At 54.3% G+C, this 16,506-nt stretch overlaps 2 protein-coding genes across 8 annotated transcripts in view; one reads left to right on the forward strand and one right to left on the reverse strand.

Annotated features, from left to right (window-relative positions):
• Nucleotides 1-3,935, forward strand: part of DHRS7B (dehydrogenase/reductase 7B) — a 43,551-nt gene extending 39,616 nt beyond the window's left edge. For all 7 annotated transcript variants that reach the window (XM_052658080.1, XM_052658082.1, XM_052658079.1 and 4 more), the window contains 2 exons: nucleotides 1,981-2,133; nucleotides 3,485-3,935. In XM_052658080.1, coding sequence (XP_052514040.1) covers nucleotides 1,981-2,133; nucleotides 3,485-3,690 — 359 coding nt within the window. In that variant the 3' untranslated portion in view covers nucleotides 3,691-3,935. The remainder of the gene's footprint in view (nucleotides 1-1,980; nucleotides 2,134-3,484) is intronic.
• Nucleotides 3,936-5,005: 1,070 nt separating this feature from the next.
• On the reverse strand, nucleotides 5,006-14,315 carry TMEM11 (transmembrane protein 11). Its single transcript, XM_052658088.1, has 2 exons — nucleotides 14,195-14,315; nucleotides 5,006-5,822 (listed from the first exon to the last, which is right to left on the reverse strand). The coding sequence occupies exons 1-2, from the start codon at nucleotides 14,254-14,256 to the stop codon at nucleotides 5,306-5,308; spliced, it is 579 nt and encodes a 192-aa protein (XP_052514048.1). The 5' UTR covers nucleotides 14,257-14,315; the 3' UTR covers nucleotides 5,006-5,305.
• Nucleotides 14,316-16,506: the final 2,191 nt, after the last annotated feature.

Genomic DNA, 16,506 nt, shown 5'->3' on the forward strand with positions numbered 1-16,506 from the left:
TTGGTGTTTACCCCTGTTGTGAAGACAGCTCCTGGTCCAGAATTCAGACACGAGAGGGACGCTCAGCACAGAGCATGTGGGGACCTGAGAGGCGTGCGCCCCTGAGCAGAAGCCTGGGCTCAGTCCCAGCTCCACTCCTCACGCCACGTGTGACCACGTGCCAGGCCCCCTCCCAGTGCCACCACCACCATCAGCCCACAGGTGCTGCCCCTCCGGCCGGTTACTGCACACGCCTCCAGAGTTCTGCATGTGATGAGGCGTGCAGCGCTGGGGCCCTGATACGCAGTTCTGTGCTTCCATTATCCCGCTTGACAGTATCTTTCCACTCAGCTCCCTACTTGCTGAGCGGATGGGCGTCATGTAACTCGGGAGTTGTCTCGGTGCCTGAGGGAACTGCCTTCCTCAGTGGCCAGCAGCAGGGGTGTGCTGCGTGCAGCATCCTTCAGCGTTTCTCTCTGCGCACTCACTCGCTGTGAGAGGGTTTCAGTAAGATTAGTTCGAGAAAGTGGGAATGCTGCCAGCTCAACCTCAGTTTAGACTCACCTCCCAGTGTGCACAGCTGTGCCAGGATGGTGGGACTGCACCATCACGGGGCACCAGCAGGCAGATTCTACTTTCGTTTAAAAATGTTAGAGGTAATGTCACAATTACCTCTAAACTGTCCTGGTAACTGCATTCTTTGGTTCACTGTCTGCAAGGAAACACTGTTGTAACCGAGCTCCCCACCCCCAGATACCTGAGGCAGCTGTGAGGAAGGGGTATGTGGAGGGGAGAGGGCGTGTGGAGGGGAGGGGCAAAGCCTGGCGAGGACAGCCACATGGCACCCTCAGCTGGACAGGGAGCCCATCAGAACTGGACGCAGCCCAGCGCTCCTGGTGCAAGCGTGTATCCAGGGCCAGCTGTGGGGCTTGTGAGCCCACACCAGCTCCCTCACCCCCGCGGCCACACTCAGGATGCCCTGAGATGCCTGGGGATGCCATGTCCACACCTGTCCTGGGCTGGTGGGTGGCTTCCTCAGGAAATGTGTGGGCATCACAGCTGACAGCAGGGGCCACACCAGCCATTCGGGGGTGGGGGTGGGGGGGCTGCACAGTGCTCTTTGTACCGAGTTGTTTCTAGATGTCACTGGATTTGGTCTTTCTGAATTTTATCATCCTCTTGGCTGTGACTGCGTAGGTCACACTTGGTCGGGAAGCTTCATAACCCCCAGGCTGGACAAGGTGGTGCCTCCTGGGCGCACTGGCCAACCCACAGGCAGCACTCCCCAGTCGAGAAGTGCTGGGGGCGGGGGGGCGCTTCATCCTCTCGGGGCTGTTGTGAGGCCAGGTGGGAGGATCCAGGAGGTGAGCGCGCAGAACTCTGGGGACTCTTCCACACAAGAGGCTGCCCCAGGGGAGCTGACAGACTTGAGGAGGCCTGGCGTGGGTTTACACACGTGCTGCCATGCAGGCAGGGAGCATCCCTGGACATTCATTTTCAGTGATGAAACCTAAAACAACGCTGAGCCCGTTCTGTGGCTGTGACCCTGAGCCACACGGCAGCTGCCCAGCCAGCCTTCCACACAGAGAGAACCCTGTGCACGAGTAACATGGACCACAGGAGCAGCCTGTGGCCATGCCCTCTTGTGTGCAGGGACCTGGCTGGCGTGAGACACCAGCAGCCTGGCCCCTCTGAGGAACTGCGCTGAAGGTGTGGGGAGGACTTTCGCTTTCTTCCTTTAGTTTCTTCTGAACTATCTGAATGTTTTACACAGTAGACTTTAAACTTTTAATTTAGATTAAATTCACACTTAGAACTTGCAGGAGCAAGAATGCCCATGAACCTTTGACCGTATGTGCTATGTCGTGTTCTGTGTGAGTTGAGTACATGTACGTTAAGATGCACAGGGTATTCCCTGAACTGGAGTGGGAGTCCTGATGCCCTCCTGTTCAGGGTCCTGACGGGCATCATCCTACCCTCCCTGGTCACCGACCTTTGCAGACGCGGCCTCCAAGCATGCAACCCAGGCCTTCTTTGACTGTCTGCGGGCTGAGGTGGAACAGCATGACATCGAGGTGACGGTCATCAGTCCCGGCTACATCCACACCAATCTCTCCCTTAATGCAGTCACAGCCGACGGGTCCAAGTATGGAGGTGAGGCCCCAGCGTGCGTTCCTCTGTGAAAGCTCCCTGATGATCTTGCAGTTTTCATTCAGAGTATCAGTTTAAACCACCTGACATTGTGAGGTTGGTCATATATACTGATGACCGACCTCAGCACCAACCATCTCTACCCTGAACCCTGCAGGCTGGAGACAGTTGTGGGAACAAGCCCCCACGAGCGCTTGGGAGACGCTGACAGGACTCCAGCTAGCCTGCTGTTAGTGCTAAAGTGACCAGGCCAGGTCTCTTCCTGTGAGGTTCCCCTGCAGTGTTGGGAGGACAAGACTTCAGGGGTAGGCAGAGGCCAAAGACAGCACAGAGCTGACCTGCAGTCAGCACTAGTGGCTGGATCGGCAAGGCTCAGCGTGCAGGTGGGGCCAACCAGGACCAGCTGGCTTTTGCCTCCCCAGCTGGTGGACCCACATGAGTTTCTTCCTGCGCTTGCTCGGGGCCTGCCTCCTGGGACATGCTCCTGGGAGTATGCTGGGTGTTCATTAGGGGCCTCCTGGCCAAGCCTGAACCAAGACCACCCATGCCCAGGACAGCAGCCCCCTCACTCAGCAAGGCAGCAAAAGCCGTACAAAGGCACGGGGCTGGGTAAGTTCATATGTATTTATTCCCAGGATGGCGGCCACGCCCCATGACTTGTGGCATCTAGTTCCCTGACCAGGGATTGCACCCATGCCTCCAGCATTGAAGTAGAGAGTCTTAACCACTGCACCACCAGGGAAGTCCCAAGAATCTTTCTTAAAAATTTCCTCTGTGGCGTTTAAAAATGAGCAGCCACCAGAAACCTACTGTTCTGTGTTGATGGTGGAGGAAGCTGGGCAGCACCGTGGCTGTGGGTGGCCTCCCCTCTGCCTGCTGCTCCTGCTTTGTGGGCACAGTTCACCAGTGACAAGGGAAAAAGTAACATCTTGTGCCCCTCCCTGCATTGACCTCTGGTCCACAAAACAAACCAAGGCTTCCTTCCTGCTTGTCACCCATACACCCAAGACAGAGGCCCTGCCACCTGCCTTGCTCCTCTCACTCCAGCCAGTGTGCTCTGCAGCCCTGCCACCCACCTGGCCCCCTGCCCTGGCATAGCACCCTTAGTCACTGGTTGCCCCAACTGGCTGAAATGCCCCAGGTCAGGGAGTGAGGGAGCATCTGCTGGGCACCCCCTGGCTATGGACCGAAGTTCTGAGCTGTCCACCTCCCTCCTGGGACTGCAGGGACGGTCGCTGCACCTGCTGCCCAAGCCCCTGGGAGAGCTCCCTGGGGGACCCAGTGTCCAGAGTTGACTCAGGTCCTCCTTGGGGCTTCTGCCCCCAAGCTCAGTGAGTTTCCTGTTTCATTTCAGTGATGGATGAGACCACAGCCCAGGGCCGAAGTCCTGTGCAGGTGGCCCAAGACATCCTGGCTGCTCTGGGGAAGAAGAAGAAGGATGTGGTGCTGGCCGACCTGATGCCTTCCCTGGCTGTTTACCTTCGAACTCTGGCTCCTGGGCTCTTCTTCAGACTCATGGCCTCCCGGGCCAGGAAGGAGCGGAAGTCCAAGCACAGCTAGTGCCCGTCCTGGTGGGCAGGTGGGGCAGTCACCACTCCGTGGGGACTGTGTTGGACTTCTGCCTCATGGGTGGGGAAGAAGGGAGACGCGCTTTCCCTGCGGACCCCTGGCCAGGCCTGCTGGTGGGGGACGGGAACTAGGAGGATGTCTGGGAACCAAGAAGGGTGAGGGACAGCTTCCTCCAGGTGGAGGGTCTAAACTCTGGGACATGAAATAAAGGAAGGAGCCTGAGAGCTGTGGTCCCCGAGGGCAGGCAGAACTACGCCTCTTTCATACTTCAGCCTCTGCATCTTAGGGCCAGAAGACACCCTCATGTCACCTGAACCTGGTTCTCAGGGAGGAGGCAGCGGCCTTCACATTGTTGACGGGACCCCCAATGTCTTGGTCAACGCAGCAGATGGTCAGCATGTGACTGGCCTCCCTGTTGTTCAGTGCGTGGAAGCTGCCCTCCTGCACCAGGCTTGTTTCAGTGACAGCTTCTGCTCAGCTGCCCTGACGTGGCCGCTGTTTGTCTGCCTCTGGCCACCCCCCCACCCAAGTCTGGTCTGCAGGCAGAGCCAGGCTCCCTTTCCAGATCTGGCCCCCACTCCGTTCCAACCCCACAGGCTCAGGAGGGTGGTGGGCACTGCATGGTGGACATGAGGTCTAAATCACTGCCAGGTTACCTGTGGACCATATGCCACCCAGCTGAAGACTAGCATTCCCAGGCCTCTTGGAATTAAGTCAGAGTTTCTCTAACTGTTCTAAAATCTTTGGCTCTCCCCCGGTAAACAAACGGCCCTGTCGCCCCATGCACCTCAATGCCTCCCCTGCACCCCTTCTCACTCTGGTATCTGACCTTCCCGAGGGACCCTCTGAAACTCCGGGTGTCACTCACACATGTGCCCTCAGGGGGGCCTGAGCAGAGTCTTGGGGTGGCAGGGCCCCCTCTTTGGTGGAAGACGAGGGGAAGTCTTCCCTCAGCCTGGGGCAGCAGGTTGAACTCAGGGTCCACAGCAGGACAGCTTCGATGCTTAAAAAAAGACACAGGCATTAGTTTGTTTTCCTAAATCAGAACCTGGACAACAGACCCCAGGCCCCAGCTCTCTACGCAAACTCAGCAGAGACCCAGAGGCGGGCAGGCCTGGCCTTGCCCCGCCCCACCCGAGCAGCCCCGGGCAGTGCTCCTTGAACAGAGGCCCAGGTAAGACTTGAGGCCCCTCTGGGAGGGGCCGGGCCTGCCTGGAGAGGGGCTGATTCCTGCTGCAAGTGGTGCGTGCTCCTGCTGCCTGCATGCCCCCACCAGGGCCGTCACGGGAGAGCAGACACCTGGAGCTGAAACTCTCATCATTTTAATGGTCACTGGCCTCTGGCTGGCTCTGGATGGTACAGTTAAATGACACACTTAACGACCCCCAAACGCGTCCACACCCCCTCCGGAGCCTCGCTTCCATCACATCCTGCTGCCCAGTGGGCCTTCCACAGCCGCAGGCCCCATGGTGGCGGAAATCCACATCTCAGTGTGACGAGCTGAGAAAGCCCTTGGTGCACTTGTCACCTGTTATTTCTTTAAAATAACGACCGTGACGCCAGATGCCTCCCCAGCCTGGCCGCCTCGCGGCTCGGCGCAGTGCGGTCATACAGCGCAGAGCTCGTAGATCTTCTTGACACAGTACACCAGGGCCGCCAGCGCTATCGTGTTGTGCAGTCTCTTTCTGTGCAAGTCGTCCTTCCGGACCAGCACCACCGGGGTGGACGAGGTGAGTGTGTGCAGGGGCAGGCGGGACAGTCTGTAGGCGTCGTACTCCACCTGGTACTTGCAGCAGGGGTCAAACTGCCAGGAGATGCCGTAGAGGGTGCAGCAGGCCAGGCTCAGCACGCCTGCGGGCAGGGAGATGTAGTGGGAGTAATCCAGGGGCAGCGCCAGCGGGGTGAAGAGGCAGGCGGTGCCCGCCAGCACGGTGGTCTTGTGCAGGCAGTTGCCCACGGTGATCCAGCGGGCCGTCTCGTCGCCGATGCGGGTGGGCTCGATCACGATGTACTTGTACTGGGCTTCCAGGGCCTGCTCCAGCTCATACTCAAACTGGTCTTGGGCGTTCTCCCCGTTGTAGATCTCGTGCACGATGTAACAGTCTGTGGCCGACAGGCTCACCCTTAGGAAGGAGATGAGGAGAAAAAGGAGACAGTTAGGCACTGGTGGCTGCTCTGTGGCCGGGAGATACAGAGGCAAGCCTCCCACCACCCCTCACATACCCAAAGGCCACTGGGAGCAGGGCTCAGAGCTTCCCAGTCGGCAACCGCGCACGTTGGGACCAGGGAAGGCGTGTGGAGTGAGGTCACCCCAGAATCTCCATGGTCAGTGTTTCCTTTGAAGCGGGAAACAGTTGTGTGTTCAGGGCAGCAGAGGCTGGACTGTCAGGCAGAGCTCTGGGAGGATGGAGGGGCAGTGGGGAGCTGGCTGCTGGTGCCCTTCTGGTCATGCTCCCAGGGGATTTGGTGGGAAAAGCTACCCAAGCAAACAAGTGCGCACACTCAGGAAGCAGAGCTTCCTTCCAGGCGGATGAACAGTGGGCCTGATGCTCTCCTGAGGCTGCAGCGGGCACGGTGAGGAGGCACCACTGGCCTCCAGGAGTTAGGCAGGGGCTCTTTATCCTGGAATAGTTAACTGTAACTAAGGTGGGCTCGGGGAAGACACCCCAATTGAGTCACAGGCCCCCATTAAACTGTGTGTGTGGGAAGAAGCCGTCCGCTGGGGATGGGACACCCCCAGGCACTGGCTACAGGGTCCAGTTAGCAGGGCAGCCTTCCTAGGCAGTTAATGAGCTGAACCACCGAAATCAATGAACCTGGAAGAGATGGTCTTCCTCTGGGGCGTTGCTGGAGTCTCCCGATTTGGTTTTTTAACTCAGAAAGGAGACAGGCTCCAGGTGGGACTCAGCTCCTTAGCAGACAAGCAAACCTATGAGGCATGACCTCAGTCTCAGAGGAGCCATTCTGGCCTGGGATCTCCTTTGTGCTCTCAAGTTCATAATTGAGACAGGCAGCCAGGCAGCGGGAGAGGAGCTCGAGGAGGGCAGGGCGGGGTCTGTACACCCTGCTGACCTACAGAGGGGGTTCTGTGGGTGAGGCCTTGCTGTCGGAATCCAAGTGGAACTTTCTGGCCACTGAGTCCCTCTGGAGCACTGAGAGCAAGACACACAGACAAGATCGGAATTACAGAGCATTCTTGCCCAAACCCTGATCTACCTGAGTGCAGTGCTCTGCTTGCCTGGCAGACTGTGGCCACCCCAAGTGCAGTGACAAGACAGGCCCAACAGGAAAGCATCAGTTGAACAGATTGTTCCATCTCGGGGGCATGTCAGTGGGCAGGCCCCACCCTCACCTGATTGCTCACCCAGCCCTTCCCAGCTCCCTGGCCTTCACCTCTCTGGCTGAGCTAGCACCCACCCTGGAGGAAGGCTTCCCTGGCTCCTCCCACAGACATGCTGGGCAAGGCCATCCCCACTGACTGGTGCGTGTGCCACAGGTCCCTCCAGGCTCCTGGCTCAGCCCAGACAGGACAGAGAGCAACAGTCAGTGGACAGGGGCAGTCAGGACGGCCCGGCTGAGGGGGTGTGGACCAGGTGATCACCTGCTGAGGACTCCTGTCCATCACCACGAACCAACCCTCCTAGGGGCCCTCTCACACAGCAGGCTAGGAGCCAGCACAGCGGGCATGCCACCCTGGGCTCACCACTACGTCTGCTTCAGAAGCCAAACCTCTTTACCCTCAGGAGAGGATGGACTGCAACACCTAGAGAAACAGGTCCCCTGCAGGAATGGGGACAAGTGCAAGGCCCACACAGACTCACAAGAGCCGCTCACTCAGAGGACCCACCCTGTGGTCAGCACCCACACCCTCAGCTGGGGTGCCCTCCACCCTGCCTAGACCCCCAGATCCAGCTAGTCCCCCCCGCTGACAGAGACTACTGCTTCAGAAGCCGGGGCCATGGCCACCAAGCCTGGCTACCCCAGTGCCCACTGGAGGTATCAGCCTGTGTTTCTGGGTCAAAAGTAACCCAGCTAAGGAAAGAACCCACTTAGAGGGTTACCTTGAACCATCTCACCATCACCAGCCAACTTGAACCCTGTACACAAAGGCAAATTAAAAACACCACCAATAGCTAACTGGGGTCCTTTGAGCCTTACTAAGGGACTGTATTTTTTCATTTTGTTGAAGGCGAGAAATGAACAGTAAGAGAACACAGTAAAAGGAGTCCATATTAAAAAACAAAACTGAGAGCAGGCTGATAATGGAAAAGCCTTCAAAGAAAGTGAAAAAGTCAAGTAGAGGACAGTGTTTGTAGCCTGCCATCTTCCGTGCTTTTCTGTGAGAGTTACGTTTGCTTCTACATGCACAGAACGCTGCTGAGCAGATTTAAGACCTGAGAGTTATGACTGTCCCTGGGGAGGGAGCAGAGTGGGTCCAGTAAGAAAAGGAGCCGATTTTACTAACTGATTCGGAACCCTCTGAATCCAGCAGGTTTTGTGGAACTAGTGGGACTGGTCAGTGCACAGCACGGCCTGCCAGGCTCCTGCTGCTGTGGGGTCAGGGGCTGATCATCTTGCTTCCAGCTAGTTGGTCTCCCCTCTCCTCATGTGAATCAGCCCCAGCAGCACCTAGGCAAGTCATCAACGGCACCCTGGGAACCCCATGAAGAACCCATAGGACAGACCCCACACCCTCACAAAGCCAGTTTCAAAGGAACCTGGGATTACAGGGACCTCAGGCATGGAACCCTCAAAGTCTGGAGACTCCTCCCAAAGTCAGGGTTGCACAAGAATGTTCACAGCAGTACTGCTTGGTGAGAGCAGAAGGCCCCTTACAAGAGCAGAGAAAGAGACACACACACGACCAGAAGCACACAGAGCCAAGCAAGTGTCACACACACACACACACACACACGCGGTGTCATGGAGATGATGGAGAGTTTAGGAGTGAGGTGGTTGCTGTCTGCAGGGAGGGACGTGTGGCCAGCGAAATGCTAGCACTTGGTTTATTGATCTTTTCTAAATTATGGTAAAATACATTAACAGGAAATTTACTCTCTTAACCAGTTTAAGTATATAGTTCAGTAAGGTTAAATACACTCACACTGTTGGGCAACCAATTTCCAGAACTTTTTTGTCCCGCAAAACTAAAACTCTGTCCCCATTAAACCACAACTCCCACGCTGCCTTCTGCGGTCTCTCCATGAATCTGACTGCTCCAGGGCCTTGTATAGGTGGAACCACGTGATACTTCTTTTAGCAGCTGGCTCATTCCACTTGGCATAATATCCTTACGGCTCATCCACATCGCAGTGTGTCAAGATTTCCTTCCTTTTTCCTTGTATGTAGAGACCACATTCTGTTACCGATCCATGGTTGACGGGTAGGTTTCACCTTCTAGCTGCCGTGAACATAGGTGTAAAAATATGTCTGAGTCCCTGCTTTAATTATTTTGGGTATACACTTAGAAATGGAATTGCTGGACCATATGGTAGCTCTATTTTTAATTTTCTGAGAAACTTCCACACTGCCATAGTGGCCGCAGTTTACACTCCCGCCAAGAGTGCACAAGAGTTCCCTTTTCTCTGCATCCCTGCCAACACTTTTGTTTTCTGTTTTTTTAACAGTAGCCCTATAGTGGTGTGAGGTGGCATCTCATGGTAGTTCTGATTTGTGCTTCCTACATGACCGCTTTTATTGAAATAGGTTCACCCACTTACACCGCACAAGTCAGTGGCTCGACACTGTCACCGAGTTAACACAGTTTTAGAGCGTCTTCTTCATTTCAAAGAGTAACCCCGCTGCTCCCCATCCCCCACGACCCCCGTTCCTGGCAATCACCAACCATTCCTGGCAATCACCAGCTGACTTCCCGACTCCACACCTGCCTCTTCTGGGTGTTTGGCAGGAAGGCATCGCAGGGCACATGTGCTGGGGCTGCTTTCTTCGTTCAGCCTCATGCCTCCAGGGCCCCACATGTGGTAGCAAGTTTGCAACTTTTCACGTTAGAGAGGACTTTTGATGGATTTAACATACAATTTTTATAACTCCAAGACAAGATACCTGCTGGAAAGCATTAAAGATGCTATGTATAAGAAAGGCCAATTTGGATGGTGGCCCAACAGGTAACTTTTGAAATTTTACTTTTCTTCATAGTTTTCTGTACTTTTCAAAAACAAAAAATAAATACCCGTTTATTTTATAATGAGAAAGTTTTATAAAGTTTTTCTTAAACCAGTAGCTTTATATCCCTTGAGGTAGAGGAAACCAGATAGGCCAAGGCCTCCAGCTGAGGGGAAGGAACCCCTCCTGCTCCAGCAACTTCCTGGGCCCCACGAAGAGGCCTGCACTCCCGGGGCCAAGGTGGTCTCACAGCCTTGTGGTCTGTGTCCCTGTCCCACTAAAGTGGGCACTGGCTCTGTAGCCCACCATCTTTTCTGGTCATGCTGGAGCCAGGTGAACTGAACCAGGACGAGGACCTACATTAGGGACCTTTTTTGGAGTGGCCCTGGGCTCCCGTACTCAGCTCAAACACAGAAGGAGGTGACGAAAAGCTCCTTGAGGGCTGTGACTATCTTCATCATAGTCACCCTCTGCCCCTGCCCCGGCCCGAAAGTGCCAGGTTCCCAACAGACTTAGAGAAAGTACTTTGGAAGGGAGTGACAAGAGGGCTTCCTGGGTGGTCCAGTGATTAGGAATCTACTTTGTAATGCAAGGTCCTGGTCTGGGAGGATCCCACATGCGTGGGGCAACTAAGCTGGTGCACCAACTACTGAGCCTGTGCTGGAACCTGTGCCCCCCAGCAAGAGATGCCACCACAATGAGAAGACCACAAGAAGCAACTAGAGAAAGCCAGTGTGCAGCAATGAAGACCCAGCACAGCAAAAAAGAGTGACGAGAGAAAATTACAGTAATTAGAGCACCTGTGGCTGAAGAACTGTTAAATTATTGTAAAAACTAAACGAATATATTGTTAAAAACTATTAACGAAGTTGCTTCCCACCCAAGAAGTATGGGGTCATGTGACCACACCAGGTGGTGGCCTCTACCAATCCTCCCCTCCTCCACCTCCCTGGGGTCTAGGAAAACCCACTTTTGGTAAACACCAAATTACTTCCTCAGGAGCCAAGGAAATCGGTAAAATCCTATGCTGTGGACTCTAAGGCCAGTTAGGGACTTCCCAGGTGGTCCAGTGGTTAAGTATCCACCTCCCAATACAGGGTACACAGGTTCAAGTCCTGGTTCGGGAAGATCCCACATATGCATTGTTGATGGGAATGTAAATTGGAGCAGCCACTGTGGCAAATGTGTGGAAGTTCCTCAAAAAAATAGAGCTACCATATTATCCAGCAATCCTGTTTCTAGGTATAGGTCCAAAATAATTAAAAGCAGGACTCACATTCAAACACATTTTTGCACCCATGTTCACAGCAGAATCAATCACAACAGTTAGAAGGGGCAAGGAAACCGATGAGCTGCAGCGACTGAGCCACATGCTTCCACTCGAGAAAGGCAGGCCCACGTGACTCAAGGGAAGAGTTGGTGCTCCACAAGCAAGACCTGATGCAATTAAAAAAAAAAGAAAAAAAAAGGGCGGGGGGATACTTCTCTAGTAGTCCAGTAGTTAAGACTCTGCCTTCCAATGCAGGCAATCTGGGTTTGATCCCTGGTTGGGGAACTAAGATCCCACATGCCTCATGGACAAGAAAACAAAACAAAACATAAAACAGAAGCAATTTTGTAGTAAATTCAATAAAGACTTTAAAAGGGTCCAGACCAACAGCTTCTACTGGAAGCCTAGGGATTCTCTTAAAAAAAAAAATTAACACAACATTGTAAATCAACTCTACTTCAATAAAACAGACGTTAAAAACATGCAAGCGGCTCTCATTCTTTATTTCCATCCCTCTCTTATCCTGGTCTAGACCACCGCCAACTTTTCTGTTCTCTATCTTCACCATCCAGTATATGAGCCACGAGCCATGGTTGGCTATTGAGCATTTGCAATGTGAGTACTGTGGCTGAGGAGCTGAAGTTTTCACTTTAATTTAGATTTAACTGCTGCAAATGACAAGTGGGCACTGAATTAACACAGCTCTAGACTCAAGAACCAGGTAAAGCGAGAACCCACACAGTGTCCCTTCTAAACTGGACAGCCACTAACACAGAGATGACAGCAGCAACTCCTGCCAACCGTCGGGCACCAGGCAGGGCCTTCAAGCACAAGGCAGGCTTTGGAGTTTGTGGCCACGGGCAAATCTGGAAAGCCTGCCCAAAGCATTGCTCTGCTCCAGCCAATACCCCACACCAGACCATGTTTCCTAGAGTGTCAGCATAAACCAGATTCCAACCAAGGGTGTGAGACAACTTGGGAAAGTGGTCTTACAGTGTGGAGCTGAAATCTGAGTCAGCACAAATGTGACATGGAACAAAGTCATTTAAGAGCGCCATAAACAGCCTACTGTAGTCAGGGAGCCTCTAGTCGGCCTGGGCTTCAGTCTATGCTGTGGGCAGTTAATCCGCCTGCCCCACCCCAAAGTACTCCCACCCACTGAGCAGGAATGGAGGTGTGCCTGGGCGGGTTAGGTTCCACCCCCGGCCTCAGTGTGCAGCTCAGGGAAACCAGGCCCAGGCAAACGCTCCTCCAGCAGAGCAAACAGAGGGGTCCCACAGCCACACCACGTTATCTAGGAGGAGGGCAGATGGTGCCACCCAAACCACAAAACTAGATGCCCCATTCCTGGCTGACATACAACATGTGCATGTACAAGCAGAGCCTGCTGTTCAGGCCAAAGGGTGTAGTGGGAACACTAAAGGAGACCCGGCATGTAACTGCAATGAGTCAAGCTGTCAGGTAGGAATGATGAGCACCTGCCCTGACCAAAGAGAGCCAATGAGAGCTTTCCAAGGGGGCTTTAATGTGAAGTTTTTCCATTTACAAGCACTGGTAACTTAAATTCTCTTAAAAACTGAGAGTCACAGTCAAGGACTAGATTCAGCCTTTGGGATCCGCATTTGCAAACTCAATTTTGAATTAACACTTGTCTGAAACCAAAGAGAAAAAAAACCCCATATCTAATTTCTTAGATCAGTAAAGGCTTCTGTTTTGCTGGCACGGTGCTGTATGAAGTCTGGGTCTCCCCATTTGGCTCTTTCTGTTGTTTCTATCCAGTAAGGCGATCACCTCCTTAACTTTTTATGGTAGGATCTAAGAAACGCTGGGTGGGAGTTGGAAAAACAAAAGTACCTGCTAGCCATTTACTGCTGCTTCTTCAAGGAAGAGGAAGTGCAAAAGAGACAAGGTTGGGAAACTCTGGGCTCAAGAATAAAATGCAAGCTAGAGGGTTCTATCAACACAACTAACCTCAGCTGGTAAAGAATCTGCCTGCAATGCAGGAGACCCGGGTTCGATCCCTGGATGGGGAAGACCCCCGTGGCGGGAGAAATGGCAACCTACTCAAGTATTCTTGTCTGGAAAAATCCAATGGACAAAGGAGCCTGGAAGGCTACAGTCCATGGCGTCCCAAGAGTGGGACACGACTTAGCGAACTAAACCACAACCAAACAGAAGGCGACCGCAAAGAGTAGGTGGTGCAAACAATCAAAGAAAAAGAATAACGCAGAATAGTTGAGAGAAAAGGCGGGGGCGAGGCGGGGAGGGGGGGGAATATAACTTTTCTGTTTAACAATCCTCATTGGGGGAAAAAAGAAAACAAAACACCACGGAGATCCTGCTGATTTCTGCCGCACCAGCGCACTAGTAACAGAAGGGTCAGGACAGTACAAAGCGTGTGACTCCACTAGTACATCTACTTTCCCAAACTTCTGATGTCTGAACAGCTTCTACTAAGCTGAAACTGTTTTCCAGAAGCAAAAACTGTAAATTCAACACGAAACACGACAACTACTCCAATCTCATCTACAAATGAGTCCTTCACATCCAGATCCACCTTGGAAGAACCAAGCCCCCGGTTCCCTACTCACGCACATTCCTTAGGGAAGGTCACTGCAAAGGACTTCCACAGCAGGGGCGCTCACGGAGACGCCTCCAAAGTCCCAAGGGTCACCCGCGGGCGAAAGCGGTCAGCTCCCCGCCCGGAGCAACAGCGCGGAAAGCTGAGGCCCCTCGGTAACCGTGCGGTCCGTCCCGTCCGTCCCGCACCGGCTCCCTGAGAAAGCTTCCCCTTCTCCGTCCCGAGAACCACTCCTCGCTGCGGCTTAGAGAAGACTACGCGCGCGGCCGGGCGGGCGGGGGCTCCGGCGCCGCTCGGCTCGCTGCATACAGGCGGGTTGCGCCGCGGCCCGGCAGTGCCCAGCCAGCCATCACCCCTCCCCGAGCCGCCCGCTGAGACCGCGTCGACCGGAACTGAGACCCCGCGCGCCCGGGGGCGGACCGGGGAGAATCCCGGGGCGGAGGCAGGGACGCCGCTGCAGTCCAAAGAGCCCTGCCGGCTTCCCGCCCTAAACAGCTCGCGGGCAGCAACCCGCGCCTCACCTCTCTCGAGCGCCGCCACCGCCGCTGCCCGGGCCGAGACGCCTCCTTCCCCACGCGGCCATCTTGGAGACTCTCCGCTCGCGAACGCCTCGCGCCGGGCGGCCTCGCGACACCGCGCGGGCGAGAGGGAGATGTAGTCCAGCTGCCTTCCCGGACGGCGCGCGAGGCGGGAGCCCGGCCCCGCGAGACTACAAAGTCCACAATGCACAGCGCCCCGGAAAGCCCGCCCCGCGGCCGCCTGGGAACGCGGGCTCAGACAGGCGGTGCTGAGGGTCCACTTCCGGACTAGACTTCCCCCGGCCGCCTGTGCTTCGAGCTTCGATCGCTGAGGTCACAGAAGGGCCACTGCTACTCATCCCCCAAATACTCGGGAGGCAAAAGAGACGAGGTCCCCGCCGCCGCGGAGTCCCTGCTGCCCGACTGTTGGCCGAGTGGGTTTGGAAGCGGAGAAGGGGGACAACGTAAAAGTGCGATGGCTGCAGAGAGAGACGGCCGCGCGCATGTCCCACCCGCGTCCGGCCGCGGTAGCGAGGACACAGCCCCACTCTCGGGTGTCTTCGAAGGCGGTTGCTGGCTCCTCACCCCGCCAGCGGGAGCCCTGCCTGGACGCTGCCCAGTCGGGAGTGCAGACGGAGCCCAGTGACTCCTGCCGGCTGTCCCTTCCTAGTGGGGGCTGATCTGGGGGCCCCTCGCAGCTCTGGAACGTATAGTCCCTCTCCTGCTTCCGACCGACAGCCTTGCTAGACATATTAATTAGACCTGTGAACATTTAAGCAACTCTCCTGTCGAAATTCGCTCCGAGGTCAGAGACGGGAGAACCACGGGCCTGCTCTCAGCCTTTGGGGCTGGCGGAACCTGCTGAGCCGGGGCCGGTGGGCTCTGGTGTAGGTGCGGCTCCTGTCTTTGAGGATTCCCCAGGATTTCCTTCCGGTTCACAATCTACAATAGTCTTAAACGTCAAATCCTCTTGGAAGCTCTCAGTACCTACAACTTGCAACTCAGGCTCCTTAGCGCAACCCGGAAGCCCCTCCGAAATAGAGATCGCGCCCCACTCCAGCTTCAGCTACCTCCCTTTCCTGCCTAAAGCTGGCCAGGTTAGCAGATTCAGAGAGTGCGAGTTGAACCACAGACGGTCCATGCTGTGCCTAAAATGCTTTTCTCTCCCCACCAACCGCCCCTCAGCAGTACCTGCTCTTCAGTTGGGGTCACAGTTCCACCTCCAGATGCCAGCACTACTAGAGACAGATGAACGATGACCACATTGTCTTGTGGTTAGTCTGCTTTCTCTGGTTTGCTGATTCAGAGGGTTTCCTAGGGTTCTAGAACAGCTGGATTTGAAGTGTGGCTCTCCATCTGGGACTGCTTATTTAACTGCTGTTTCTTTGCCTCCTGGTTTCCTTGGAGTGATACTAGCTAGCACTCTCCTAAGAAGACCAGTATGAGTATTACATAAGGTGACACCTGAGGAACTCGGCACACAAGTAACAATCAACTGACTTAAGTCACGACAAGCCCTGTTCTAAAAAATTGAGTGACTTTTATCTTCACAACAGCGCGATGAAAGTGATAGTTATTATTAACATCATTTTGCAAATGAGAAAAACCTACCTGATTCACTCTCTGACCACATGTGCCAGGATTTGAGCCCAAGCTGTCTGGTTGCTGAGATTTTGCTCCTTATGGTACCACTCAGGAAGTCAGGCTGGGGTCTAGTGCACAGAGGAAAGTGCTCAGAAGCTGTGGACCTGGGATCCTCTCCCTGCACTTGCACATAACTTCTAACAGGCTGTTTGCCTCAGCCTGCTAACTTGAGCAGAGACCCCTCAGAATGTCACCTCTTGATCACTGCTAATGCACAGATACCCAGAAGCATCACAGTCAGGTTTCCCTCCGCATATAGTAACAGCTCCCACTGAGGGCACAATCTGAATGGCTGGAGTTGGAATTCCTGTAGGCCCCCAGGTACCACTGACTGCTGGCAAAGAGGTAGCCTACAAGGGCAGATGGGTTCTAGCTGGTCTGGCACTCAGAAATCATGTGCCACTTCCCTTACCACCCTTTTCTTCATTCCTTTTTTTTTTTATTCTTCATTTTTTAAAGGATGTATTTCTTTCTATATATAAAACTGGAAAAGGTAAGTTTTCATTCCAGTCCCAAAGAAAAGAAATGCCAAAGAATGTTCAAACTACCGCATAAGTGCACTCATCTCACACGCTAGCAATGCTCAAAATTCTCCAAGCTAGGCTTCAATAATACATGAACAGAGAAATTCCATATAAAGGCAGAGGAACCAGAGATCAAATTGCCAACAT

This window comes from Budorcas taxicolor, chromosome 19 (assembly GCF_023091745.1).
Source record: "Budorcas taxicolor isolate Tak-1 chromosome 19, Takin1.1, whole genome shotgun sequence".
In the NCBI taxonomy this organism is placed as follows: Eukaryota; Metazoa; Chordata; class Mammalia; order Artiodactyla; family Bovidae; genus Budorcas; species Budorcas taxicolor.

Bases quoted from the DNA above. Each gene is read 5' to 3' on its own strand.
- TMEM11 (XM_052658088.1), bottom strand. From the start codon at position 14,256: ATGGCCGCGTGGGGAAGGAGGCGTCTCGGCCCGGGCAGCGGCGGTGGC. The intron at 5,823-14,194 runs GTGAGGCGCGGG...CTCCTTCCTAAG, and splicing joins GGTGGCGGCGCTCGAGAGAG to GGTGAGCCTGTCGGCCACAG.